The sequence below is a fragment of the Salvelinus fontinalis genome, chromosome 26 (genome assembly GCF_029448725.1).
Source record: "Salvelinus fontinalis isolate EN_2023a chromosome 26, ASM2944872v1, whole genome shotgun sequence".
Classification (NCBI taxonomy): domain Eukaryota; kingdom Metazoa; phylum Chordata; class Actinopteri; order Salmoniformes; family Salmonidae; genus Salvelinus; species Salvelinus fontinalis.
The window spans coordinates 23,412,830-23,438,829 of NC_074690.1; the positions used below are offsets into that span (position 1 = coordinate 23,412,830).

Genomic DNA, 26,000 nt, shown 5'->3' on the forward strand with positions numbered 1-26,000 from the left:
TCAAGTCGGTCACCGCCTTCTTCACCTGGCTCCGTGATGCCGAAGAAGAGTCCGACAAAGACTAAACGGGCCTCACTCTAAAACCACCCCTCTATTGCCAGGGAGGGGTATTGCAAGGGGGGCCAAGGAGGGATTTGGACTCTATGGCTCTTTAATGTTGCGGACTGATACCAATCCTCAACGAGGCTATTGAGAGCGGGACATACAATCACTTTCTCTCTCTTTCTCTTTCTCTCACTCTTGCTTCGTCATTCTCTCTCTCTTTTCCCTGTTTTGTGATGGCGAGTGTCCGCCGAAAATGAAATAAACCTGAAAAATTATTCTGCCGGATTTTGCTTGTGTAAACGCGTGGAATAACTACTACGATCATTGCTTATAAAACCCTTTTAACTTTTTGTTCTTGAAAAAACGTAAGCTACCACGCTGCTCTTTTTATGGTTCTAGACACAATTCTATTATGCAACATACTATATGACACGCAAACGCATAGAGACAATGGTAGAGGTGTCATGTAGCATGCTTTTACCCAGGAGTGGGGTATCATGCTGCGCCCGTGTGATGTCCGATCGGACACAGCGCTCTTCTGTCTTGTTTTTGGAGCGTGCAGCATGGTTTAAGTGTTTCTATTGGTGATTAGATGGGGGGGAAAGGAGAAGCAGCAGACATGATATGTTGGCTGATCAGCTGACATCAAATTTATGTGGCCGACTGTATGGAGCCGCTGATTGGAGTTCTGAGCGAAGGTTGTCTGTACCTTTTTTCCACTTCCAGTTTACCGCTGTACTAGGACCTGTGTGAGGACAGAGAAACAAAATGGAGGACTGATTGTGACCTTTGACCATTATCCTCTGACCATGGCTACTGATGGGGAGGGGGAGGGGTGGTCTTCTGTATGCTTCCTTAAAACTGTCCTTTCACTTCCACCACCAGTAGTCAACCCTGACTGAGATTCTTCATCTTTTACCTCTCTTGTACTTACATGATGAACTGTTGGGTGCTTTCTCTCTCGAGAGAGACCCCTGTCATATCGGTAAAGAAACGCCTAACTAGAGGAAACTTAATGACAAGGTCACCATTAAAACTTGAAATCAACTTGATGACAAACAGAAATGATCCGAAAGCCTTTTCTACTCTGAGTAGAATCACATTTCAGGAGCGTTCTGTACATATATATATATATATATTACACTTTTTCTGTTTTTTCAGAAATAATAAAAATAAATTGCTGATGTACTGTAAACTTTAAAATGCCATGTATCTTTTTCCAACAGAAATGGCAGGTTGACGAGATGCAGAAAGGGGTGCTTTAGGTATTCCATTCATTAGTTTTATTGGAATTTTGTAAATATTTTTTTCCCTGTTTTATTATTTAAGGATTAACTGCTTCTTTTTGCATCGAAAACTGGAAAAGAAGAGGAAACAGAGCATTGCAAATAAAATACCTGAGGAGTTTGTAGCAGAAATAGTGTTTGTATGGTCACTAGTATACTTATTTTTCTTCTCTAGGTTAGCCTGCAAGAAGGATTGTACATGCCCACTAGGTGTAGCATTTTTGTATATGATTGAAATGTCTATCAGAGAGCCACACAGGCTCAAGCACTCCATTATTGACAGAATGTTGGTAGCTTTCTCATTCCCTGTGGGATTAACAGGGATGACGGTGCATCAGGTGGTGCACATGTTGAGACTTGGGAAATTTAGGTCAATCAACCATCGGGTTTACAGGTTTGCAGTTGGCTAGGATGGGTCCCGAGTGGTGCAACAGTGTAAGGCACTGCATCTCAGTGCTCAAGGTGTCACTACAGACCCTGGTTCGATTCCAGGATGTATCACAACCGGCCGTTATTGGGAGTCCAATGAAACCTGCCAACATCAGAGGGAACCATTTTGACAGAGCGCATATGTTTGAAGTTGGACTTTCTGAACTACAAGACAGTGTTTTAGTACCGGGGGAACTAAACCGCACGGGGCACCATGGTAGCATCTGTTGATGGGATTTGAGACCAGCGCATTGTGATCATGTGCGATACTCGACGGTGCCACCACCTCCATTTGGTTTGCAGGCAGTGGCTGATTTTAGCATGTAAATCTTGGTTGGGTAAAAAAAGTTTTTAAACAAATGTGGTTTCTAATGACAATTGAGATGTATAAAGTGACGATGAGCTGATAAGAGGCAATCCATAATTTAGATTGAGACTTTAATGAGCGAGCTAGGACGGGCATAGTCAATAACTATTTGTTCTGCACTTCTGAAATGTACAGCGACAGAATAAAGAACATGGGCCGTTCTTACGGTGTTCTCCCTGTACACCAAGTTAGAACCGTTGGATAAATAAAGGGGATATATAACCAGACAATGAAAGCTCTTGCAATATTCTATGATTACATTTCTCTAAAACAGGCTATAGGCTAAATGTGCACCGCCAAGTCAGAACAATAGGCTACATTTTATAATGTGAAAAGGGTGCAAATTATTAGGGTGAGGCACATGGGCTACTAATAGCTTACTACACAAAATACACTTAGTATTACTTTCTTAGCTACAGAATACAGTCGTGGCCAAAAGTTTTGAGAATGACACAAATATTTCATTTCCACAAAGTTTGCTGCTTCAGTGTCTTTAGATATTTTTGTCAGATGTTACTATGGAATACTTAAGTATAATTACAAGCATTTCGTAAGTGTCAAAGGCTTTTATTGACAATTCCATGAAGTTGATGCAAAGAGTCTATTTGCAGTGTTGACCCTTCTTTTTCAAGACCTCTGCAATCCGCCCTGGCATGCTGTCAATTAACTTCCGGGCCACATCCTGACTGATGGCAGCCCATTCTTGCATAATCAATGCTTGGAGTTTGTCCACCCGCCTCTTGAGGATTGACCACAAGTTCTCAATGGGATTAAGGTCTGGGGAGTTTCCTGGCCATGGACCCAAAATATGTTTTGTTCCCAGAGCCACTTAGTTATCACTTTGCCTTATGGCAAGGTGCTCCATCATGCTGGAAAAGGCATTGTTCGTCACCAAACTGTTCCTAGATGGTTGGGAGAAGTTGCTCTTGGAGGATGTGTTGGTACCATTCTTTATTCATGGCTGTGTTCTTAGGCAAAATTGTGAGTGAGCCCACTCCCTTGGCTGAGAAGCAACCCCACACATGAATGGTCTCAGGATGCTTTACTGTTGGCATGACACAGGACTGATGGTAGCGCTCACCTTGTCTTCTCCGGACAAGCTTTTTTACGGATGCCCCAAACAATTGGAAAGGGGATTCATCAGAGAAAATGACTTTACCCCAGTCCTCAGCAGTCCAATCCCTGTACCTTTTGCAGAATATCAGTCTGTCCCTGCTGTTTTTCCTGGAGAGAAGTGGTTTCTTTGCTGCCCTTCTTGACACCAGGCCATCCTCCAAAAGTCTTCGCCTCACTGTGCGTGCAGATGCACTCACATCTGCCTGCTGTCATTCCTGAGTAAGCTCTGTACTGGTGGTGATCCCGCAGCTGAATCAACTTTAGGAGACGGTCCTGGCGCTTGCTGGACTTTCTTGGGCGCCCTGAAGCTGCCTTCACAACAATTGAACCGCTCTCCTTGAAGTTCTTGATGATCCGATTTAGGTGCAATCTTACTGGCAGCAATATCCTTGCCTGTGAAACCCTTTTTGTGCAAAGCAATGATGACGGCACGTGTTTCCTTGCAGGTAACCATGGTTGACAGAGGAAGAACAATGATTCCAAGCACCCACCCTCCTTTTACAGCTTCCAGTCTGTTATTCGAACTCAATCAGCATGACAGAGTGATCTCCAGCCTTGTCCTCATCAACACTCACACCTGTGTTAACGAGAGAATCACTGACATGTCAGCTGGTCCTTTTGTGGCAGGGCTGAAATGCAGTGGAAATGTTTTTTGGGGGATTCAGTTCATTTGCTTGGCAAAGAGGGACTTTGCAATTAATTTCAATTAATCTGATCACTCTTCATAACATTCTGGAGTATATGCAAATTACCATCATACAAACTGAGGCAGCAGACTGTGAAAATGTCATATTTGTGTCATTCTCAAAACTTTTGGCCACGACTGTGTGCATTCGGAAAGAATGTAGACCCCTTGAACATGTCCACATTTTATTACATTACAGCCTTATTCTAAAATGGATGAAATTATTTTTTCCCCTCAATCTACCCACAATACCCCATAATGGTGAAGCAAAAGCAGGTTTTTAGAAATTGTTGGAAATATCTTATTTACATGAGTATTCAGTCTTTACTCAGATCTTTGTTGAATCACCTTTGGCAGCGATTACAGCTTCAAGTCTTCTTGGGTATGATGCTACAAGCTTGGCACACCTGTATTTGGTGAGTTTTGCACATTCTTCTCTGCAGATCCTCTCAAACTCTGTCAGGTTGGATGGGGAGCATCTCTCCGATCGAACATCTCTGGAGAGACCTGAAAATAGCTGTGCAGACGCTCCCCATCCAACATGGCCGAGTGTCTCTGCACAGCTATTTTCAGGTCTCTCCAGAGATGTTCGATCGGGTTCAATTTCGGGCTCTGGCAGGGCCACTCAAGGACTTTCAGAGACTTGTTCTGAAGCCACTCCTGCATTGTCTTAGCTGTGTATTTTAGGGTCGTTGTCCTGTTGGAAGGTGAACCTTCGCCCCAGTCTGAGGTCCTGAGTGCTCTGGAACAGGTTTTCATCAAGGATCTCTCTACTTTGCTCCGTTCGTCTTTCCCTCAATTCTGACTAGTCTCCCGGTCCCTGCTGCTAAAAAGCATCCCCACAGCAAGATGCTGCCACCACCATGCTTCACCTTAGGGATGATGCCAGGTTTCCTCCAGATGTGACACTTGGCATTTAGGCCAAAGAGTTCAATCTTGTTTTCATTAGACCAGAGAATCTTGTTTCGTATGGTCTGAGAGTTTGTTCTTTTAGGTGCATTTTGGCAAACTCCAAGAGGGCTGTCGTGCCATTTACTGAGGAATGACTTCCGTCTGGCGTCTCTACAATAAAGACCTGATTTAGTGGAGTGCTGCAGAGATGTTTGTCCTGGAAGGTTCTCCCATATCCACAGAGGAGCTCTGTCAGTGACCATCGGGTTCTTGGTCACTTCCCTGACCAAGGCCCTTCTCCCCCGATTGATCAGTTTGGCTGTGCGGGCAGCACTTGGAAGAGTCTTGGTGGTTCCAAACTTCTTCCATTAAAGAATGATGGAGACCACTGTGTTCTTGGACCTTCAATGCTGAAGAAATGTTTTGGTACTTTTCTGTTCCTTGACACAGTCCTGTTTCGGAGCTCTACAGACAATTCCTTCAACCTCGTGGTTTGGTTTTTGCTCTGACATGCACAGTCAACTGTGGGACCTTATATGAACCTGTGTGTACCTTTCTAAATCATGTCCAATCAATTGAATTTACTTCAGGGGGACTCCAAGTTGTAGAAACATCTCCCTGATGATCAATGGAAACAGGATGCACTTGAGCTCAATTTTGAATCTCATAGCAAAGGGTCTGAATACTTATGTAAATAAGGTATTTCTGTTTTTATATTTTTTAATACATTTTGCAAAATTAAAAAATCTGTTCGCTTTGTCATTATAGGGTATTGTATGTAGATTGTTCAGGGGGGAAATGATTTAATCCATTTAAGGCTGTAACGTAACAGAATGTGGGGGAAAAGTCAAGGGGTCTGAATACTTTCCGAATGCACCATCACCCTGGCATATTACATTTATGCAGCAGCATACAAGCCATTTTTGGACTCACCTTGTTGTGCTGTGCTCACTTGAACAGGAAGGTGGCGCGGCGGGCCTTCTTGTGGGCTCTAGAAAGAGGCCCGAAATCCCAACTTGGAATTCCGATTTGGATGACCGTTAAATTATTTTCCGTATTTTCCAAATCGGAGCCAATTTTATCCGAGTTGTCTTGAATTAACTGAAGCCTTAGATTTCTGAGTTTCCAGTTGTTTTGAACACGGCAGAAGTCATGCTCGATTGACAGTATGGCCAATGTATTCAAACTTTTCTAGCCCATGGTGTTACCCCCTTTTTCGTGATATCCAATTGTTAGTTACAATCTTGTCTCATCGCTGCAACTCCCTATGGACTCGGTGAAGGTCGAGAGCCAAGTGCATTGCTTCTTGACACACTGCTTGCTTAACCCGGAAGCCAGCCACACCAATGTGTCGGAGGAAACACTGTGGAATTGACCACCGACGTGGACCGTCCGGCCCGCCACAAGGAGTTGCTAGAGCACGATGAGACAAGGACATCCCGGCCGGCACTGGGCCAATTGTGCGTCTCTCCATGGGTGTCACGGCCGGCTGTGACACAGCCTGGGATCGAACCCAGGGCTGCAGTGGCCCAGCCACTTAGCACTCATTGTTGATTAGCGATTTCCAACTTGTGTAATGGTTATGGCCGATTGGCACCGATACGTTTTATCTATAATTTCTCTTCATATGACAAGGATTGAAAAGGATTTTCCAGTAGATTGCTGACTTGATGACGGCTTGCTAGCTAAGATTTTGAAAGTATGATGATAACATGATCAGCCCAATCAAAGCTAAGGTAGATAGATATAATGTGATTTGATGTAATTTTATCTGTGGCCAATGCCCTTGAGCTGCCTTGGATCCATGAGTGACAGAACACTGAGCCAGTCACGGTGCAACGAGAGAACATTACCAACCCCATCACATTATGATGGCTGTTGTCAGTCTCGGCCATGTCACATCACCGTTGAGCAGACGCGTATCTGACATGGCCTTACAGTAAAATACTCCTATCCAAGAGACGGCATGCTTGCTTAGCCTATATCCATTTCTCTGGCAGATAAAACAGCCCTCGCAATCTCAAAGAGAAAAGCCCCACTGGCTAGCAGACACCCCCACAGGGCGGTGGGGTCCACGAGTTCTGGTGGCCCATGCGCCTGTCATTGTCTATTTTTGTTGTTATTGAATAAGTCATTTTGACAGCAAACCTCCAAGTCATTCATAACCCTTTTTAACTTCCATAAGTACTATGAAACTAAGTTTTTGTGATTGAGGAATGTGACTGAAAAATAAAAAAAATACTGATGGAAAGTATAAGGGAGTATCAGTGAACAAATGCTGTGGTCAAGGCTACGGCGGCACCAGTGCAGTGAGTGGAGCTTACTCAGGTGTTCAAAAGCTCATAGGAGTCCGAGAGCCTAATGCTTCTTATAGTTCTTTATGAGTTTAAGTTTAGAAAACAATCTCTCTGCAGAAGCGATACTTACAGAGATGGTAAAAGCAGCTTGATTGCCGTAGCAACATCAAGGGAACTAGTCAGAAGGGAGGAGTGCTTCAAATACAGCAGTTCTGTAACCTCTTTAATTGAGCCCTCATTCTCCTTCATTTCCAGCCTAAACACATTATGGAAAGAGATGAAGTGTATAGGAAGCTCTGGGGACAGGTAGTCTGGACGCAAACAGATTAGCATCTTCAGCAGACAACAGTTCTGGAGTGCTTGAAAAAATAAAGCTGCTTGCAATTTCATTCAAACTGGTGAACAGGTGTTTGAGTTATTTGAGACGGCGAGAGGAGGGTGAGGGTTGGGGGGGGCGAGAGGAGGGTAAGGGAAAGGGGGGGCGACGACGGCGAGAGGAGGGTGAGGGAAGGGGGGGCGAGAGGAGGGTGAGGGCAGGGTGGGCAACGGCGAGAGGCGGGTAAGGAAGGAAGGGAGGCGACGGCGAGAGGAGGGTAAGGGAGGAGGGCGACGGCGAGAGGAGGGTAAGGGAGGAGGGCGACGGCGAGAGAAGGATAAGGGAGGCGACGGCGAGAGGAGGGTGAGGGAAGGGGGGGTGAAAGCGAGAGGGGGATGAGGGAAGGGGGGGTTGACGGCGAGAGGAGGGAAGGGGACAGCGAGAGGGTGAAAGTGAGAGGAGGGTGGCGACGGCGAAAGGAGGGTAAGGGAAGGGGGCGGGCGACGGCGAGAGGAGGGTAAGGGAAGGGGGGGGCGACGACGAGAGGAGGGTGAGGGAAAGGGGGGGCGACGGCGAGAGGAGGGTAAGGGAAGGGGGGGGGGGGCGAGAGGAGGGTGAGGGCAGGGTGGGCAACGGCGAGAGGCGGGTAAGGAAGGAAGGAAGGGAGGCAACGGCGAGAGGAGGGTAAGGGAGGAGGGCGACGGCGAGAGGAGGGTGAGGGGGGGGTGAAAGGAGGGTGAGGGAAGGATGGGCAACGGTGAGAGGAGGGTAAGGGAGGAGGGTGACGGCGAGAGGAGGGTGAGGGAAGGGGGGGGGGGCGACGGCGAGAGGAGGGTGAGGGAAGGGGGGGGGGGTGACGGCGAGAGGAGGGTGAGGGAAGGGGGGGGGGAGGAGGGTGAGGGAAGGGTGGGCAACGGTGAGAGGAGGGTAAGGGAGGAGGGTGAGGGAAGGGGGGGGCGACGGCGAGAGGAGGGTGAGGGTTGGGGGGCGACGGCGAGAGGAGGGTGAGGGTTGGGGGGGCGAGAGGAGGGTAAGGGAAGGGGGGGGGCGACGACGGCGAGAGGAGGGTGAGGGAAGGGGGGGCGAGAGGAGGGTGAGGGCAGGGTGGGCAACGGCGAGAGGCGGGTAAGGAAGGAAGGGAGGCGACGGCGAGAGGAGGGCGACGGCGAGAGGAGGGTAAGGGAGGAGGGCGACGGCAAGAGAAGGATAAGGGAGGCGACGGCGAGAGGAGGGTGAGGGAAGGGGGGGTGAAAGCGAGAGGGGGATGAGGGAAGGGGGGGGTTGACGGCGAGAGGAGGGAAGGGGACAGCGAGAGGGTGAAAGTGAGAGGAGGGTGGCGACGGCGAAAGGAGGGTAAGGGAAGGGGGCGGGCGACGGCGAGAGGAGGGTAAGGGAAGGGGGGGGGCAACGACGAGAGGAGGGTGAGGGAAAGGGGGGGCGACGGCGAGAGGAGGGTAAGGGAAGGGGGGGGGCGATGGCGAGAGGAGGGTAAGGGAAGGGGGGGTCGACGGCGAGAGGAGGGTGAGGGAAGGGGGGGGTGAGAGGAGGGTGAGGGAAGGGGGGGGGCGAGAGGAGGGTGAGGGCAGGGTGGGCAACGGCGAGAGGCGGGTAAGGAAGGAAGGAAGGGAGGCAACGGCGAGAGGAGGGTAAGGGAGGAGGGCGACGGCGAGAGGAGGGTAAGGGAGGAGGGCGACGGCGAGAGGAGGGTAAGGGAGGAGGGCGACGGCGAGAGGAGGGTAAGGGAGGAGGGCGACGGCGAGAGGAGGGTAAGGGAGGAGGGCGACGGCGAGAGGAGGGTAAGGGAGGAGGGCGACGGCGAGAGGAGGGTAAGGGAGGAGGGCGACGGCGAGAGGAGGGTAAGGGAGGAGGGCGACGGCGAGAGGAGGGTAAGGGAGGAGGGCGACGGCGAGAGGAGGGTAAGGGAGGAGGGCGACGGCGAGAGGAGGGTAAGGGAGGAGGGCGACGGCGAGAGGAGGGTAAGGGAGGAGGGCGACGGCGAGAGGAGGGTAAGGGAGGAGGGCGACGGCGAGAGGAGGGTAAGGGAGGAGGGCGACGGCGAGAGGATGGTGAGGGAAGGGGGGCTGAAAGCGAGAGGGGGATGAGGGAAGGGGGGGGGCGACGGCGAGAGGAGGGAAGGGGACAGCGAGAGGGTGAAAGCGAGAGGAGGGTGGCGACGGCGAGAGGAGGGTAACGGAAGGAGGGGGGGCGACGGCGAGAGGAGGGTAAGGGAAGGGGGGGCGACGGCGAGAGGAGGGTAAGGGAAGGGGGGGCGACGGCGAGAGGAGGGTAAGGGAAGGGGGGGCGACGGCGAGAGGAGGGTGAGGGAAGGGGGTGGGGACGACGGCGAGAGGAGGGTAAGGAAAGGGGGGGCGACGGCGAGAGGGCAGTGAGGGAAAGGGGGGGGACGACGGCGAGAGGAGGGTGAGGGAAGGGGGGGGTGACGGCTGGAGGAGGGTAAGGGAAGGGGGGCTCGACGGCGAGAGGAGGGTGAGGGAAAGGGGGGGCGACGGCGAGAGGAGGGTAAGGGAAGGGGGGGTGACGGCGGGAGGAGGGTAAGGGAAGGGGGGGTCGACGGCGAGAGGAGGGTGAGGGAAAGGGGGGGCGACGGCGAGAGGAGGGTAAGGGAAGGGGGGGGCGACGGCGAGAGGAGGGTGAGGGAAGGGGGGGGCGAGAGGAGGGTGAGGGCAGGGTGGGCAACGGCGAGAGGCGGGTAAGGAAGGAAGGGAGGCGACGGCGAGAGGAGGGTAAGGGAGGCGACGGCAAGAGAAGGATAAGGGAGGCGACGGCGAGAGGAGGGTAAGGGAGGAGGGTGACGGCGAGAGGAGGGTGAGGGAAGGGGGGGGCGAGAGGAGGGTGAGGGAAGGGTGGGCAACGGCGAGAGGAGGGTGAGGGAAGGGGGGGGGGGGAGACGGCGAGAGGAGGGTGAGGGAGGAGGGTGACGGCGAGAGGGGGGGGGGCGACGGCGAGAGGAGGGTGAGGGGGGGCGAGAGGAGGGTGAGGGAAGGGGGGGGGCGACGGCGAGAGGAGGGTGAGGGAAGGGTGGGCAACGGTGAGAGGAGGGTAAGGGAGGAGGGTGACGGCGAGAGGAGGGTGAGGGAAGGGGGGGGGGGCGACGGCGAGAGGAGGGTGAGGGAAGGGGGGGGGGGCGAGAGGAGGGTGAGGGAAGGGGGGGGGCGACGGCGAGAGGAGGGTGAGGGAAGGGTGGGCAACGGCGAGAGGAGGGTGAAGGAAGGGGGGGGGGCGACGGCGAGAGGAGGGTAAGGGAGGAGGGCGACGGCGAGAGGAGGGTAAGGGAGGAGGAGGAGGGTGAGGGAAGGGGGGGCAACGGTGAGAGGAGGGTAAGGGAGGAGGGTGAGGGAAGGGGGGGCGACGGCGAGAGGAGGGTGAGGGTTGGGGGGCGACGGCGAGAGGAGGGTGAGGGTTGGGGGGGCGAGAGGAGGGTAAGGGAAGGGGGGGGCGACGACGGCGAGAGGAGGGCGACGGCGAGAGGAGGGTAAGGGAGGAGGGCGTCGGCGAGAGAAGGATAAGGGAGGCGACGGCGAGAGGAGGGTGAGGCAAGGGGGGGTGAAAGCGAGGGGGGGGGGTGACGGCGAGAGGAGGGAAGGGGACAGCGAGAGGGTGAAAGCGAGAGGAGGGTGGCGACGGCGAAAGGAGGGTAAGGGAAGGGGGGGGCGACGGCGAGAGGAGGGTAAGGGAAGGGGGGGGCGACGGCGAGAGGAGGGTGAGGGAAAGGGGGGGCGACGGCGAGAGGAGGGTAAGGGAAGGGGGGGGTGACGGCGAGAGGAGGGTGAGGGAAGGGGGGGCGAGAGGAGAGTGAGGGCAGGGTGGGCAACGGCGAGAGGCGGGTAAGGAAGGAAGGGAGGCGACGGCGAGAGGAGGGTAAGGGAAGGGGGGGGGGGCGACGGCGAGAGGAGGGTAAGGGAAGGGGGGGGCGACGGCGAGAGGAGGGTAAGGGAAGGGGGGGGCGACGGCGAGAGGAGGGTAAGGGAAGGGGGGGGCGACGGCGAGAGAAGGGTGAGGGAAGGGGGGGGGGGCGACGGCGAGAGGAGGGTGAGGGAAGGGGGGGGGGGGGGGGGGGCGACGGCGAGAGGAGGGTGAGGGAAGGGGGGGGCGGGGCGACGGCGAGAGGAGGGTAAGGGAAGGGGGAGGGGGCGACGGCGAGAGGAGGGTGAGGGGAGGGGGCGACGGCGAGAGGCGGGTAAGGAAGGGAGGCGACGGCGAGAGGCGGGTAAGGAAGGGAGGCGACGGCGAGAGGAGGGTAAGGGAGGAGGGCGACGGCGAGAGGAGGGTAAGGGAGGAGGGCGACGGCGAGAGAAGGATAAGGGAGGCGACGGTGAGAGGAGGGTAAGGGAGGAGGGCGACGGCGAGATAAGGGAGGCGACGGCGAGAGGAGGGTAAGGGGGGAGGGCGACGGCGAGAGGAGGGTAAGGGGGGAGGGCGACGGCGAGAGGAGGGTAAGGGAAGGGGGGGTGGCGACGGCGAGAGGAGGGTAAGGGAAGGGGGGGGCGACGGCGAGAGGAGGGTAAGGGAAGGGGGGGGCGATGGCGAGAGGAGGGTAAGGGAAGGGGGGGGGCGACGGCGAGAGAAGGGTGAGGGAAGGGGGGGGGCGACGGCGAGAGGAGGGTGAGGGAAGGGGGGGGGGGGGGCGACGGCGAGAGGAGGGTGAGGGAAGGGGGGGGCGGGGCGACGGCGAGAGGAGGGTAAGGGAAGGGGGAGGGGGCGACGGCGAGAGGAGGGTGAGGGGAGGGGGCGACGGCGAGAGGAGGGTGAGGGGAGGGGGCGACGGCGAGAGGAGGGTGAGGGGAGGGGGCGACGGCGAGAGGCGGGTAAGGAAGGGAGGCGACGGCGAGAGGAGGGTAAGGGAGGAGGGCGACGGCGAGAGGAGGGTAAGGGAGGAGGGCGACGGCGAGAGAAGGATAAGGGAGGCGACGGCGAGAGGAGGGTAAGGGAGGAGGGCGACGGCGAGATAAGGGAGGCGACGGCGAGAGGAGGGTAAGGGGGGAGGGCGACGGCGAGAGGAGGGTAAGGGAAGGGGGGGGGGGCGACGGCGAGAGGAGGGTAAGGGAAGGGGGGGGCGACGGCGAGAGGAGGGTAAGGGAAGGGGGGGGCGACGGCGAGAGGAGGGTAAGGGAAGGGGGGGGGCGACGGCGAGAGAAGGGTGAGGGAAGGGGGGGGGGGGGGCGACGGCGAGAGGAGGGTGAGGGAGGGGGGGGGGGGCGACGGCGAGAGGAGGGTGAGGGAAGGGGGGGGCGGGGCGACGACGAGAGGAGGGTAAGGGAAGGGGGAGGGGGCGACGGCGAGAGGAGGGTGAGGGGAGGGGGCGACGGCGAGAGGCGGGTAAGGAAGGGAGGCGACGGCGAGAGGAGGGTAAGGGAGGAGGGCGACGGCGAGAGGAGGGTAAGGGAGGAGGGCGACGGCGAGAGAAGGATAAGGGAGGCGACGGCGAGAGGAGGGTAAGGGAGGAGGGCGACGGCGAGATAAGGGAGGCGACGGCGAGAGGAGGGTAAGGGGGGAGGGCGACGGCGAGAGAAGGATAAGGGAGGCGACGGCAAGGGAAGGGGGGGTGAAAGCGAGAGGGGGATGAGGGAAGGGGGGGGCGACAGCGAGAGGGGGATGAGGGAAGGGGGGGGCGACGGCGAGAGGAGGGAAGGGGACAGCGAGAGGGTGAAAGCGAGAGGAGGGTGGCGACGGCGAGAGGAGGGTAAGGGAAGGGGGGGGGCGACGGCGAGAGGAGGGTAAGGGAAGGGGGGGGCGACGGCGAGAGGAGGGTGAGGGAAGGGGGGGGCGACGGCGAGAGGAGGGTGAGGGAAGGGGGGGTGCGACGGCGAGAGGAGGGTGAGGGAAGGGGGGGGGCGACGGCGAGAGGAGAGTAAGGGAAGGGGGAGGGGGCGACGGCGAGAGGAGGGTGAGGGAAGGGGGGGCGACGGCGAGAGGCGGGTAAGGGAGGAGGGCGACGGCGAGAGGAGGGTAAGGGAGGAGGGCGACGGCGAGAGAAGGATAAGGGAGGCGACGGCGAGAGGAGGGTGAGGGAAGGGGGGGGTCGAGAGGAGGGGAAGGGAAGGGGGGGGTCGAGAGGAGGGGAAGGGAAGGGGGGGGTCGAGAGGAGGGGAAGGGAAGGGGGGGGGCGAGAGGAGGGTGAGGGGAAGGGGGGAGCGAGAGGAGGGTGAGGGCAGGGTGGGCAACGGCGAGAGGCGGGTATGGAAGGGAGGCGACGGCGAGAGGAGGGTAAGGGAGGAGGGCGACGGCGAGAGGAGGGTAAGGGAGGAGGGCGACGGCGAGAGGAGGAGGGCGACGGCGAGAGAAGGATAAGGGAGGCGACGGGGGGCGACGGCGAGAGGAGGGTGAGGGAAGGGGGGGGCGGGGCGACGGCGAGAGGGTGAGGGGAGGGGGCGACGGCGAGAGGAGGGTAAGGGAAGGGGGGGGGCGACGGCGAGAGGAGGGTGAGGGAAGGGGGGGGCGGGGCGACGGCGAGAGGAGGGTGAGGGGAGGGGGCGACGGCGAGAGGAGGGTAAGGGAAGGGGGAGGGGGCGACGGCGAGAGGAGGGTGAGGGGAGGGGGCGACGGCGAGAGGCGGGTAAGGAAGGGAGGCGACGGCGAGAGGAGGGTAAGGGGGGAGGGCGACGGCGAGAGGAGGGTAAGGGAAGGGGGGGGGGGCGACGGCGAGAGGAGGGTAAGGGAAGGGGGGGGCGACGGCGAGAGGAGGGTAAGGGAAGGGGGGGGCGACGGCGAGAGGAGGGTAAGGGAAGGGGGGGGGCGACGGCGAGAGAAGGGTGAGGGAAGGGGGGGGGGGGGCGACGGCGAGAGGAGGGTGAGGGAGGGGGGGGGGGCGACGGCGAGAGGAGGGTGAGGGAAGGGGGGGGCGGGGCGACGACGAGAGGAGGGTAAGGGAAGGGGGAGGGGGCGACGGCGAGAGGAGGGTGAGGGGAGGGGGCGACGGCGAGAGGCGGGTAAGGAAGGGAGGCGACGGCGAGAGGAGGGTAAGGGAGGAGGGCGACGGCGAGAGGAGGGTAAGGGAGGAGGGCGACGGCGAGAGAAGGATAAGGGAGGCGACGGCGAGAGGAGGGTAAGGGAGGAGGGCGACGGCGAGATAAGGGAGGCGACGGCGAGAGGAGGGTAAGGGGGGAGGGCGACGGCGAGAGAAGGATAAGGGAGGCGACGGCAAGGGAAGGGGGGGTGAAAGCGAGAGGGGGATGAGGGAAGGGGGGGGCGACAGCGAGAGGGGGATGAGGGAAGGGGGGGGCGACGGCGAGAGGAGGGAAGGGGACAGCGAGAGGGTGAAAGCGAGAGGAGGGTGGCGACGGCGAGAGGAGGGTAAGGGAAGGGGGGGGGCGACGGCGAGAGGAGGGTAAGGGAAGGGGGGGGCGACGGCGAGAGGAGGGTGAGGGAAGGGGGGGGCGACGGCGAGAGGAGGGTGAGGGAAGGGGGGGTGCGACGGCGAGAGGAGGGTGAGGGAAGGGGGGGGGCGACGGCGAGAGGAGAGTAAGGGAAGGGGGAGGGGGCGACGGCGAGAGGAGGGTGAGGGAAGGGGGGGCGACGGCGAGAGGCGGGTAAGGGAGGAGGGCGACGGCGAGAGGAGGGTAAGGGAGGAGGGCGACGGCGAGAGAAGGATAAGGGAGGCGACGGCGAGAGGAGGGTGAGGGAAGGGGGGGGTCGAGAGGAGGGGAAGGGAAGGGGGGGGTCGAGAGGAGGGGAAGGGAAGGGGGGGGTCGAGAGGAGGGGAAGGGAAGGGGGGGGGCGAGAGGAGGGTGAGGGGAAGGGGGGAGCGAGAGGAGGGTGAGGGCAGGGTGGGCAACGGCGAGAGGCGGGTATGGAAGGGAGGCGACGGCGAGAGGAGGGTAAGGGAGGAGGGCGACGGCGAGAGGAGGGTAAGGGAGGAGGGCGACGGCGAGAGGAGGAGGGCGACGGCGAGAGAAGGATAAGGGAGGCGACGGGGGGCGACGGCGAGAGGAGGGTGAGGGAAGGGGGGGGCGGGGCGACGGCGAGAGGGTGAGGGGAGGGGGCGACGGCGAGAGGAGGGTAAGGGAAGGGGGGGGGGCGACGGCGAGAGGAGGGTGAGGGAAGGGGGGGGCGGGGCGACGGCGAGAGGAGGGTGAGGGGAGGGGGCGACGGCGAGAGGAGGGTAAGGGAAGGGGGAGGGGGCGACGGCGAGAGGAGGGTGAGGGGAGGGGGCGACGGCGAGAGGCGGGTAAGGAAGGGAGGCGACGGCGAGAGGAGGGTAAGGGAGGAGGGCGACGGCGAGAGGAGGGTAAGGGAGGAGGGCGACGGCGAGAGAAGGATAAGGGAGGCGACAGCGAGAGGAGGGTAAGGGAGGAGGGCGACGGCGAGATAAGGGAGGCGACGGCGAGAGGAGGGTAAGGGGGGAGGGCGACGGCGAGAGAAGGATACGGGAGGCGACGGCAAGGGAAGGGGGGGTGAAAGCGAGAGGGGGATGAGGGAAGGGGGGGGCGACGGCGAGAGGAGGGTAAGGGAAGGGGGAGGGGGCGACGGCGAGAGGAGGGTGAGGGGAGGGGGCGACGGCGAGAGGCGGGTAAGGAAGGGAGGCGACGGCGAGAGGAGGGTAAGGGAGGAGGGCGACGGCGAGAGGAGGGTAAGGGAGGAGGGCGACGGCGAGATAAGGGAGGCGACGGCGAGAGGAGGGTAAGGGGGGAGGGCGACGGCGAGAGAAGGATAAGGGAGGCGACGGCAAGGGAAGGGGGGGTGAAAGCGAGAGGGGGATGAGGGAAGGGGGGGGCGACGGCGAGAGGAGGGAAGGGGACAGCGAGAGGGTGAAAGCGAGAGGAGGGTGGCGACGGCGAGAGGAGGGTAAGGGAAGGGGGGGGGGCGACGGCGAGAGGAGGGTAAGGGAAGGGGGGGGCGACGGCGAGAGGAGGGTGAGGGAATGGGGGGGGCGACGGCGAGAGGAGGGTGAGGGAAGGGGGGGTGCGACGGCGAGAGGAGGGTGAGGGAAGGGGGGGGGCGACGGCGAGAGGAGAGTAAGGGAAGGGGGAGGGGGCGACGGCGAGAGGAGGGTGAGGGAAGGGGGGGCGACGGCGAGAGGCGGGTAAGGGAGGAGGGCGACGGCGAGAGGAGGGTAAGGGAGGAGGGCGACGGCGAGAGAAGGATAAGGGAGGCGACGGCGAGAGGAGGGTGAGGGAAGGGGGGGGTCGAGAGGAGGGGAAGGGAAGGGGGGGGTCGAGAGGAGGGGAAGGGAAGGGGGGGGTCGAGAGGAGGGGAAGGGAAGGGGGGGGTCGAGAGGAGGGGAAGGGAAGGGGGGGGGCGAGAGGAGGGTGAGGGGAAGGGGGGAGCGAGAGGAGGGTGAGGGCAGGGTGGGCAACGGCGAGAGGCGGGTATGGAAGGGAGGCGACGGCGAGAGGAGGGTAAGGGAGGAGGGCGACGGCGAGAGGAGGGTAAGGGAGGAGGGCGACGGCGAGAGGAGGAGGGCGACGGCGAGAGAAGGATAAGGGAGGCGACGGGGGGCGACGGCGAGAGGAGGGTGAGGGAAGGGGGGGGCGGGGCGACGGCGAGAGGGTGAGGGGAGGGGGCGACGGCGAGAGGAGGGTAAGGGAAGGGGGGGGGCGACGGCGAGAGGAGGGTGAGGGAAGGGGGGGGCGGGGCGACGGCGAGAGGAGGGTGAGGGGAGGGGGCGACGGCGAGAGGAGGGTAAGGGAAGGGGGAGGGGGCGACGGCGAGAGGAGGGTGAGGGGAGGGGGCGACGGCGAGAGGCGGGTAAGGAAGGGAGGCGACGGCGAGAGGAGGGTAAGGGAGGAGGGCGACGGCGAGAGGAGGGTAAGGGAGGAGGGCGACGGCGAGAGAAGGATAAGGGAGGCGACAGCGAGAGGAGGGTAAGGGAGGAGGGCGACGGCGAGATAAGGGAGGCGACGGCGAGAGGAGGGTAAGGGGGGAGGGCGACGGCGAGAGAAGGATACGGGAGGCGACGGCAAGGGAAGGGGGGGTGAAAGCGAGAGGGGGATGAGGGAAGGGGGGGGCGACGGCGAGAGGAGGGTAAGGGAAGGGGGAGGGGGCGACGGCGAGAGGAGGGTGAGGGGAGGGGGCGACGGCGAGAGGCGGGTAAGGAAGGGAGGCGACGGCGAGAGGAGGGTAAGGGAGGAGGGCGACGGCGAGAGGAGGGTAAGGGAGGAGGGCGACGGCGAGATAAGGGAGGCGACGGCGAGAGGAGGGTAAGGGGGGAGGGCGACGGCGAGAGAAGGATAAGGGAGGCGACGGCAAGGGAAGGGGGGGTGAAAGCGAGAGGGGGATGAGGGAAGGGGGGGGCGACGGCGAGAGGAGGGAAGGGGACAGCGAGAGGGTGAAAGCGAGAGGAGGGTGGCGACGGCGAGAGGAGGGTAAGGGAAGGGGGGGGGGGGCGACGGCGAGAGGAGGGTAAGGGAAGGGGGGGGCGACGGCGAGAGGAGGGTGAGGGAATGGGGGGGGCGACGGCGAGAGGAGGGTGAGGGAAGGGGGGGTGCGACGGCGAGAGGAGGGTGAGGGAAGGGGGGGGGCGACGGCGAGAGGAGAGTAAGGGAAGGGGGAGGGGGCGACGGCGAGAGGAGGGTGAGGGAAGGGGGGGCGACGGCGAGAGGCGGGTAAGGGAGGAGGGCGACGGCGAGAGAAGGATAAGGGAGGCGACGGCGAGAGGAGGGTGAGGGAAGGGGGGGGTCGAGAAGAAGGGAAGGGGGGGGTCGAGAGGAGGGGAAGGGAAGGGGGGGGGCGAGAGGAGGGTGAGGGGAAGGGGGGAGCGAGAGGAGGGTGAGGGCAGGGTGGGCAACGGCGAGAGGCGGGTATGGAAGGGAGGCGACGGCGAGAGGAGGGTAAGGGAGGAGGGCGACGGCGAGAGGAGGGTAAGGGAGGAGGGCGACGGCGAGAGGAGGGTAAGGGAGGAGGGCGACGGCGAGAGGAGGGTAAGGGAGGAAGGCGACGGCGAGAGGAGGGTAAGGGAGGAGGGCGACGGCGAGAGAAGGATAAGGGAGGCGACGGTGAGAGGAGGGTGAGAGTAAGGGAGGAGGGGACGGGAGGGAGGCGACGGCGAGAGGGGATGGGAGGGAGGCGACGGCGAGAGGAGTGTACGGGAGGGGGGACAGCAGGGTAAGGGGGGGCAACGGCGAGAGGAGGGTAAGTGGGGGGGGGACAGCTAGAGGAGGAAATATGGCCGTATGGGAACCCTTAACCCTATAAAGGCGTGTATCAATTTAACTTTTAGTTTTTTTGAACATGATTTCTAGCTGAGAGAAGTTCCTTATGCTTCCAGAACTGTACCACTAACAATGCCTGTTAATGTTCAGACCGAGCGCTGCGGCTTTTAACAAAACTCCCCCCTACAGAAGATGCCTTCGTCCAATGGCTCTTACGTGTAATGGCTCTGGCTCTTATGTGTAATGGCTCTGGCTCTTACGTGTAATGGCTCTGGCTCCTATGTGTAATGGCTCTGGCTCCTATGTGTAATGGCTCTGGCTCTTATGTGTAATGGCTCTGGCTCTTACGTGTAATGGCTCTGGCTCTTACGTGTAATGGCTCTGGCTCTTACGTGTAATGGCTCTGGCTCTTACGTGTAATGGCTCTGGCTCTTAGGTGTAATGGCTCTGGCTCTTAGGTGTAATGGCTCTGGCTCTTATGTGTAATGGCTCTGGCTCTTATGTGTAATGGCTCTGGCTCTTACGTGTAATGGCTCTGGCTCTTACGTGTAATGGCTCTGGCTCTTACGTGTAATGGCTCTGGCTCTTACGTGTAATGGCTCTGGCTCTTACGTGTAATGGCTCTGGCTCTTAAGTGTAATGGCTCTGGCGTGTAATGGCTCTGGCTCCTAGGTGTAATGGCTCTGGCTCCTAGGTGTAATGGCTCTGGCTCTTATGTGTAATGGCTCTGGCTCTTATGTGTAATGGCTCTGGCTCTTATGTGTAATGGCTCTGGCTCCTATGTGTAATGGCTCTGACTCTTATGTGTAATGGCTCTGGCTCTTATGTGTAATGGCTCTGGCTCTTATGTGTAATGGCATGGCTCTGGCTCTTATGTGTAATGGCATGGCTCTTATATGTAATGGAACTGAGAGTCATTATCAAAGGCTACATCTGCATCATCACATGCTCTGGGGAGCTGTCAATTGTCCAGGTGTTGAAACACATGCAGGATTGCCTGTTTTTTTCCGCTATTCACACATTGATTTCATGATCTCTAACTGGGCTGTGAGCAACATTTGAGGCGTATAGCCCACCACACGAATATTCAAAACACTCAAGCACTGTAGTGTTAGTGACATACTGAGCATGACTGCTTTTTTTCCAGGTTAAATTTGAGGATTGTGAAATGATCTGAAAGAAAGGCAGTCAGCATCCAGGAGATTGCTGCTCTGGCCAGATCCTCCTTAAATGGTAAGGGTCAGAAAGACACACACAGACCATCTCTCTAACCCAGGCCTCCTACTTTTCTCTCTCCAGGCATTTCCCAGGCGATGAAGGACCATGTGACCAAGCCAACATCCCTGCAGGGTCATCCACCTCAAGTGTAAGGGTTGGCCCAAACCCACCGACCCCCTCCGCGCACACTGCAACTCTCTACAGGAAGCTCGCTTCGCCGCAGGTGCATGTCCCTCCGCTAGCTCAGCTAGTAAAGTAGAGCCGGTGGCAGAGATACAGACCAATTAATACTAATGGAATGTTGTCCTCTTTTAATACATTTTCTCATCTATTTTATATTTTAAGAGTAATGTTTAGACCGTGGTGCTTCTATTGTCCAACTAATTCTGCCATCAATTTGTTTTTAGTCAATAGCTCAGAATAGGATTTCATCAGAAATCTGCCCTCAGCAGTTACATTTTTTGTATTTATTTAACCCTTATTTTACATGGCAAATTGACTGAGCACACATTCTCATTTACAGCAATGACCTGGGGAATAGTTACAGGGGAGAGGAGGGGGATGAATGAGCCAATTGTAAACTGGGGATTATTAGGTGACCATGATGGTATGAGGATCAGATTGGGAATTTAGCCAGGACACCGGGGTTAACACCCCTACTCTTACGATAAGTGGCATGGGATCTTTAGTGACCACAGAGAGCCAGGACACCCGTTAAACGTCCATCTGAAATACAGCACCCTACACATGTCCCCAATCACTGCCCTGGTGCATTGGGATATTTTCTTAGACCTGAGTGCCTCCTACACCACTTCCAGCAGCATCTGGTCTCCCATCCAGGGACTGACCAGGACCAACCCTGCTTAGCTTCTCACGGAAAGCCAGCAGTGGGATGCAGAGTGATTTTAGAATCATTAGCATATGATTTGTGGGTCAAATCTTTCTCATCCATACACCTGTCTCACAGCTCAGATCTGTGCCCCCCCCTCTCTCTCATCCCTACACCTGTCTCACCGCTCCTCTAACCCCTGCATGTCACAGCTCAGATCTGTGCCCTGCCCCTTCCTGCTGTCACCTAGGCGATGACGGCGTGTCCTATGAGAGCCCAATAGATGGTAGCCAATTAGATTCTCCTCCAACTGTCACTTCACTGTCCCCATGGTGATACAGCCTCTACTGTTAACTCCCTAACTATCTCTGAGACTACTGTCTGTCACTCTTTCCTGTGCGTGGTGTGTTTGATTACCACCTGTAAGGTTTGTGTGTGTGGGTGGGATTTTCTGACGTGTGTGTGTGTGTCCTTCTCCAGGAGTGGCAGAGCAGTTTGCTATCGCTGAGGCAAAGCTGAAAACCTGGGCCTCTGTGGCTGATGAGAAAGACGATGACTAGGAGTTCCTCCAGAACAATAGAAACACTCTCTCTCTACCCACAGCTCAGGTAAACACATGCATACAGTACACATCAACCAATATTCCGTACCTTTGTCATACTTGTGTTTTCAGTCATCGGTGCCACCTAGACTGTGCTATGCCCCAATATCTCTTCTTTCTTTCCCTCTCCGTTACTCACTCTCCCCTCATCCCTCCATCCATCTCTCTCCCCTCCATCTCTCTCGCCTCATCCATCCATCTCCATGTGTTCTGACACTTTGATTCTCCCTCAGACCGCAACGTCCAAGCACGAGCCCCGAGTGCCATTCCAGGCCGAAACAGCCTGCACTGTGATTGGCCCACATCTCAGAACAACCGGGCTTGCCCATTCCCTAGTGGATGGTGAGGATCAGCCTGCACTGCTGCATCGTCTACAAGTCTGACTGGAGGCCGACAATCATGAAGCAGTAGGTTTGACTCCTGCTATTCAACCTTTCACTCGAAGAGGATAGGAGTGTGTTTCAGGGTAGAGAGTGGCACTCCTGCCAGAGAAGATTCTTCTCCAACAGAGGCTCGTCAGGCGTGGCGTCGTTCCATTAAGAAGACGGGAAGAGGGAGAGCATTTAAATGTGATGTTTCATCTTGTATAGTCTGTCAACTCTTAGAAACACTACCTTCAGAAGTTATTCACACCCCTTGACTTATTCCACATTTTGTTGTGTTACAGCCTGAATTTAAAGTAAATAGAGATTTTGTGTCACTGGCCTACACACATTGACATTATGGGGTAAAGTGGAATTATATTTCTAAATCAATTAAAAATGAAAAGCTGAAATGTCTTGAGTCAAGTATTCAAATCTACTAAAGTCACAAGTTGCATGGATTCTGTGTGCAATAAGTGTTTAACATGCTTTGAATGACCACCTCATCTCTGTACCCCACGCATAAAATTAATTGTAAGGTCCCTCAGTCGAGCAGTGAATTTCAAAAGCAGATTCAACCACAAAGACCAAAGAGGTTTTCCAATGCCTCAAAGAAGGGCCACTATTGGTAGATGGGTAAAAAAAAAAGCAGACATTGAATATCCCTTTGAGCATGGGGAAGTTTTTAATTACACTTTAGATGGGGTACAATACACCCAGTCACTACAAAGATACATGTGTTCTTAACTCCGTTGCCGGAGAGGAAGGAAAGCGCTCAGGGATTCTACCATGAGGCCAATGGTAACTTTAAAACAGTTAGAGTTGAATGGCTGTGATAGGAGAAAACTGAGGATGGATCAACATTATTGTAGATCCATCCTTAAATATTCCAAAACATCCTGTTTGTAATAAGGCACTAAAGTAAAACTACGGCAAAGAAATTAACTTTGTCCTGAATACAAATACACACTACTGAGTATTTTCAAGCATGGTTGTGGCTGCCTCATGTTAAGGGTATGCTTGTCATCAGCAAGGACTAGGGAGTTTTTTTTAGGATAAAAAGAAACAGAATAGAGCTAAGCACAGCCAAAATCCTAGAGGAAAACCTGGTTGTCTGATTTCCAACACTGGGAGACATTCACCTTTCAGCAGGACAATAACATAAAGCCAAATATACACTGGAATTGAATGTTCCTGAGAAAATCCATGGCAAGACTTAAAAATGGCTGCCCTAGCAATGATCAACAACCAACTTGACGTATTTCAAATAATTGTGGCAAATATTGTACAATCCAGGTGTGCAAAGCTATTAGAAATGTACCCAAAGAGATTCACAGCTGTAATCAATGCCAATGGTGATTCTAGCATGTATTGACTCAGGGGTGTGAATACTTATATAAAGGAGAGATTTCTGTATTTCATTTTCAATAAATTTGCAATTATGGTGTATTTTGTGTAGATGGGTGAGGAAAAAAATATATTTTGAACATTCTGTAGACACTAACTTAGAGGATGTCTGGCCTTTACTTATCATCCTTCCTTTGTCTCAGCTCTCGTCTCCCTGGAACTTTTCCTCTTCGTTTTCTCTCAATCCTTGCTAATGTTACTATGTATTTGAGTTAACTGGATTACTGAGAAGTGTTATTTCATTGGTTCTCTATGGTTGTTAGTGTTGGACCATGCTGTGAAGTTTTGATCATTCCCCCCCCCCCCCCCCATCTCTGATAGGAGACAAGGGGAAATTGACCAACACAAGCACACAGAACAGAGTTACATCTCAAAGTTTTGTTGAAATTTAATCTATCACTGATGTACAAAAAACAACAATGGCATATTCTCCTATGCTCTAGAGTGTGCGTAGATTTGTCATAATCTATTTTCATATGTACAACGCATATGCAATATAAAGAGAGAAACGTCGGACTTATTGCTTAACTAGATGCTCTGTTAATTAGCTTATTACACTCTACATTATATTTTATATGGCGAGCACTACTTCACATTCTATCTGCATACAAAAGACAAATTATTGCACAACTGATTTGTCTTAAAGACAAATGAACCAAAGTTGTGATAGCATAGTTTTACAATATATTATGGCTCAACTGTTGAAGTTATTAATGATTTAACATCCGTCTTGAATGAACCCATTTTATGAGACAGTGGAGAACAGTCACACACACAGTTTAATTATTCAACCAAGGCTTTTATTGCTTATCTGCGGACTTGGAGAGTTATGGCTGTGCTTCTAAGTTGGTAGTACATATTTCTAAAATGGCTTTGAGGCCAGGCAGACTGTAGAAATCAGTTCTAGTGTGTGTGCGCTATGTCTTAGGAATATTAGTTTTTATGTTGGTGAACAAATATGTATTACTATGTGAGTGTGTGCGGGCTTAACTTCGATGTATTCTGAGTTTCACTGTTTCCTGTCAATAACACTAAAATCATTCCAGAGACATGTTTAACACTCAGTACAGTAGGAACGATGTGTGAAAAATCATTACCTATTGCTAGGAACGTAATGATACAAAATGTACTGTTACAAGACACTAACATCTTTCCTACTACCTTAACGTCAGACAAGGCTACATGTACTTTGAGTTAAATGCATGTTAATTACAATGTGCTTCACAAATGTTCTTCACCCTGTGGTGGTGGCATTTTATGACTGAGCGATGTCAATGCATTGGTCTTTTCTCAGCTGCCGTAAGGTAGTTACTTATCATTTCGTCTTAAATATCCTTTTCCATCCCACTTTAAAGTCCTCACCTCAGATATGAATGTAGCTACCATGTAAATACAGCACATAGATTGTATAGGCTATTTAATCCAAAGTGGGACCCTCCTTTCGCTTCCCTCCCTCTCCTTTGTTTTATCCCTCTATCTGGTCATGTTGTTCCTTCTGATCTCACTCACCCTCTCTCTCACTCATTTGGGGGAAAGTAGTGTCAGCACCAGATGGGCAATTCTAAACCCCCTAGAAATAGCATTTGACCTTGTGGGGACTAACAAAATGTCCCCAGTTGGTCATATTTTCATTCGTTTACTATTGTTGTGGGGACTTCTGGTCTCCACAAGAACAGTTAAACACGTCCACTAATACATCGTGGACACAGACATCCAGCTTGGAGATTGAGGTGAAAATGACCTGTAAGGTTGTAGAAACCTCAACAAACCATGAATCATCTAATTGTCTGTCATTCCGATTGGTCCTCAGTGCGGGTGGGACTTCGCTCACACTGCAGTTCTGATTGGTCCATTTGCTGTATGTTCTCGGGCGGGGTTCCATGCTCCGATTGATAAGTCTCAGGGAGATGGGGGGGGTCAAAATCACAGGCCAGCTCTGATTCGTCAGTGTGGGAAGGGCTGCACTCTAAGATAAACTCTTCTGTTTGGTCGTCTGTTAGTGAGAGGCTTTCCTGAAGAACCAATTCCGATGGCAGGTCCGTATTGCCAGCGGGGCTGGTTTCAAACTCCAAATCTGATTGGTCCTGTGTGAAGTGGACAGGACTCTCATACATATCGTCCAATTGGTCCTCCATGTCAGGCGGGGTGGGTTCCCGTGGTAATGAGAGGTCTCTGTGGCGGTTCCAAAGCTTGTGTAGCTCTGTCACCTCCGAAACGCTGGTGGTGTTGTTGCCGCTGTCACGGAAACTGGCCAGTGGGGGGCGAACTTTCACTCCTGTCACGGTCACTGAGCCTTCTATGGCCTTACGAAGCTAGACATTGGAGAGAGGAGAGGTAGAGATTGAGGAATAAAATAAGGAACAAGGTTGACAAAAGATGGTGGAGAGGTTGGAACATTATAGAGTAAACAATGTGGTGATTCATATGACACTTTTGATTAGATCTCCAAATGTACAGGATTGTTGCCAAGGCAACCTTAATCTGCAGTAATTTCTGTAACGAGCAAATTGATTAGCCTGAGGTAACTGGTGATTCATGAAGCGTAATATTGTTCTTAAAACGTATCTAAAGTGATGACTATTCAAACACAATCACAGCCAAAGTAAACAGGAAGGTTTCCTGTGATGTGCTTGTCGGGATTTTAAGATGAACTGCCCTCAATCACTCATAGCATGATGACAACACTGTTGAAAATAGAAACTAATCAAACTACATGATATCAGAGTTCTAGTGCACAGGAACACCCACCTCCCTGAGGGAGACGACTCCCACCAATCGTCCAATACTGGTCACATAGGCATGGTCCAGCCCCAGCAGAGAGAATATGGTGTGAGTCTGAAGAATGAGAAAGAGAGAGAGCGAGAGACAGAGAGGGTAGAGCAGATCAGAAGGAACAACATGACCAGATAGAGGGATAAAACAAAGGAGAGAGAGGGAAGAGAAAGGAGGGTCCCACTTTAGATTAAATGGCCTATAAAATCTAAGTGCTGTATTTACACTGCCATTCAAAAGTTTGGGGTCACTTAGAAATGTCCTTGTTTTT

The 26,000-nt window shown here is 55.4% G+C and overlaps 2 protein-coding genes and 1 long non-coding RNA gene across 25 annotated transcripts in view; 2 read left to right on the forward strand and 1 right to left on the reverse strand.

Annotated features, from left to right (window-relative positions):
* The window catches only part of LOC129823959 (eukaryotic translation initiation factor 4 gamma 1-like), a 60,037-nt gene extending 59,717 nt beyond the window's left edge, over positions 1-320 (forward strand). For all 15 annotated transcript variants that reach the window (XM_055883112.1, XM_055883106.1, XM_055883108.1 and 12 more), the window contains one exon: positions 1-320. This exon is cut by the window's left edge and continues 117 nt beyond it. In XM_055883112.1, the coding sequence (XP_055739087.1) occupies positions 1-65 (65 nt within the window). In that variant the 3' untranslated portion in view covers positions 66-320.
* Positions 321-18,555: 18,235 nt separating this feature from the next.
* On the forward strand, positions 18,556-23,252 carry LOC129823964 (uncharacterized). The gene is made up of 3 exons (XR_008754700.1): positions 18,556-19,981; positions 21,068-21,195; positions 21,422-23,252. It is a non-coding gene; the product is annotated as an uncharacterized LOC129823964 (long non-coding RNA).
* Positions 23,253-23,320: 68 nt separating this feature from the next.
* Positions 23,321-26,000, reverse strand: part of LOC129823961 (chloride channel protein 2-like) — a 100,656-nt gene continuing 97,976 nt past the window's right edge. For 8 of the 9 annotated variants that reach the window (XM_055883130.1, XM_055883128.1, XM_055883125.1 and 5 more), the window contains 2 exons: positions 25,706-25,792; positions 23,321-25,269 (listed from right to left, as the gene is read on the reverse strand). In XM_055883130.1, coding sequence (XP_055739105.1) covers positions 24,748-25,269; positions 25,706-25,792 — 609 coding nt within the window. In that variant the 3' untranslated portion in view covers positions 23,321-24,747. Of the gene's footprint in view, positions 25,270-25,705; positions 25,793-26,000 lie in introns of those variants that run through there. The other variant, XM_055883132.1, reaches the window with a different exon arrangement.